Consider the following 1,573-nt stretch of genomic DNA (forward strand, 5'->3'; position numbering starts at 1 on the left):
ACTAAAAGTAAATTAGAGTTTTCATAAATCTATTGACAATATATATGAACAAACTAAAACAGAATTTTGATCCAAAAAAAAAAAAAAAAAAAAAAAAAACTAAAACCGAATTTCACCATCAACATTAAAGTATTTCATAATTTTATTATAATTAATCATTGCAAAAGGAACAATCCCATTTATAATCTATACCACCACCCAAAATCATACCATTATCATCTACATATGAAATTACATAATATGAAATATTAATTATAACCAAAGTGTACTCTTGCTATACATTTCTAACCCAAATCCAAAAGCAAAAAAAAAGAAGGAAAATAATAAAAGAAAAGGTAATGCTAATTAATACGGATGACGAGAACAACAATTTAAAGGTAACAAACCTCATTCATCACTGCGGGACAAAGCAGTTTTAAAACAATAACCACAAAGATGACAAACCATAATAACTGTTGCCGTTACGATCCTTTTCTTCTCTCTACCTTCACCATCTCTGCAGCTAGTTTGATATAGGGTTTGGTCCGCTGGGAACTTCATGAGCTTCAGCTCCAAAATCTCTTCTGGCACTCGGATTTGAAGACGACGACGTAGTTGTTGGGTTTTGGGTGTTTTTTGGGTGGAAATTTGTGGTAGACTTTGATAAGGGCTCAGAGAGAAGCCTTTTGCTTGTGATTGGTGATGTGGAGGAGGAGGAGGCCATTGATGATGGACTGACAAGAAGAAGAAAAATGAAAAAAACTAGGGCAAGAAAGAGAAGCAAATTAGGGTTTACTTTGGTGGGGAATTCAGAGATGGATGGTGATGACGACGGTGATGGTGATGTTTTAGGTGCAGCTGCCATGCAATTTGGAAGAAGAAACCACCCCCCAAGAGCCCACAAGGGTTCAATATCCATAGACCAGCACCAAGGCTAGCTAAGAATAAGGGAAGAGAAAGAGAGAGATCTAGAGAGAGAGACAGAGGGAAAGTGGTGATGATGATCAGAAAGAGAGAAAGAGAGGGGAGAGGGAAGAGGGACAAGGGAGAAAGAGGAGAAGAGAAGCTTCAGCAAAAGTGAACAATATAAAGTAGGTTTTGAAATTCGATACACATTTGTATATATGAGAAACCCAAGTGAAAAAAAAAAAAATTTTGTGTACCCGAAATAATACTTGACACGGGATATAATTAGACGATAAAGTTGTTATATAAAGTTTAAAAATAGAGCCAATTAAATATGAAATTATGGTACCGAAACGGGGTGATGAATTAACCAAAACGCCCTTGTAAAATGTAATGAAACGAGGACAATTTTGGTACTCAAATGCACAAATGAATGAAATATTAAAGAGGAAAGTAAAAAGGCAATGCACCACAGAGAAAGGAGAGAGGGAGGTGGTGGCTTTTTCTTGTTTGGCCGGTTCCTCAAAAAATCTTTCTTTGACTTGGAGAACCCTAAGAAAAGAAAAATATACTGATTTTGTTCTTTGCGTTATTTTTCTTTTCATGGAGAGAATTCATTCACTTTCCTTTCCATTCTTGCGTAATTTGCACACTCTAATATTCTTGATTTGCCCTATATAAATTGATA

The 1,573-nt window shown here is 35.4% G+C and overlaps 1 protein-coding gene across 1 annotated transcript; it reads right to left on the bottom strand.

The window, feature by feature from the left end:
- Nucleotides 1–220: 220 nt before the first annotated feature.
- Nucleotides 221–1,196, bottom strand: LOC148693709 (CLAVATA3/ESR (CLE)-related protein TDIF-like). The gene has a single exon (XM_088677372.1). The coding sequence runs from the start codon at nucleotides 896–898 to the stop codon at nucleotides 503–505; it is 396 nt and encodes a 131-aa protein (XP_088533498.1). The 5' UTR covers nucleotides 899–1,196; the 3' UTR covers nucleotides 221–502.
- Between the last annotated feature and the right edge of the window lie 377 nt (nucleotides 1,197–1,573).

This window comes from Pyrus communis, chromosome 10, assembly GCF_041283825.1.
Source record: "Pyrus communis isolate YQ-2024b chromosome 10, ASM4128382v1, whole genome shotgun sequence".
Lineage (NCBI taxonomy): Eukaryota > Viridiplantae > Streptophyta > Magnoliopsida > Rosales > Rosaceae > Pyrus > Pyrus communis.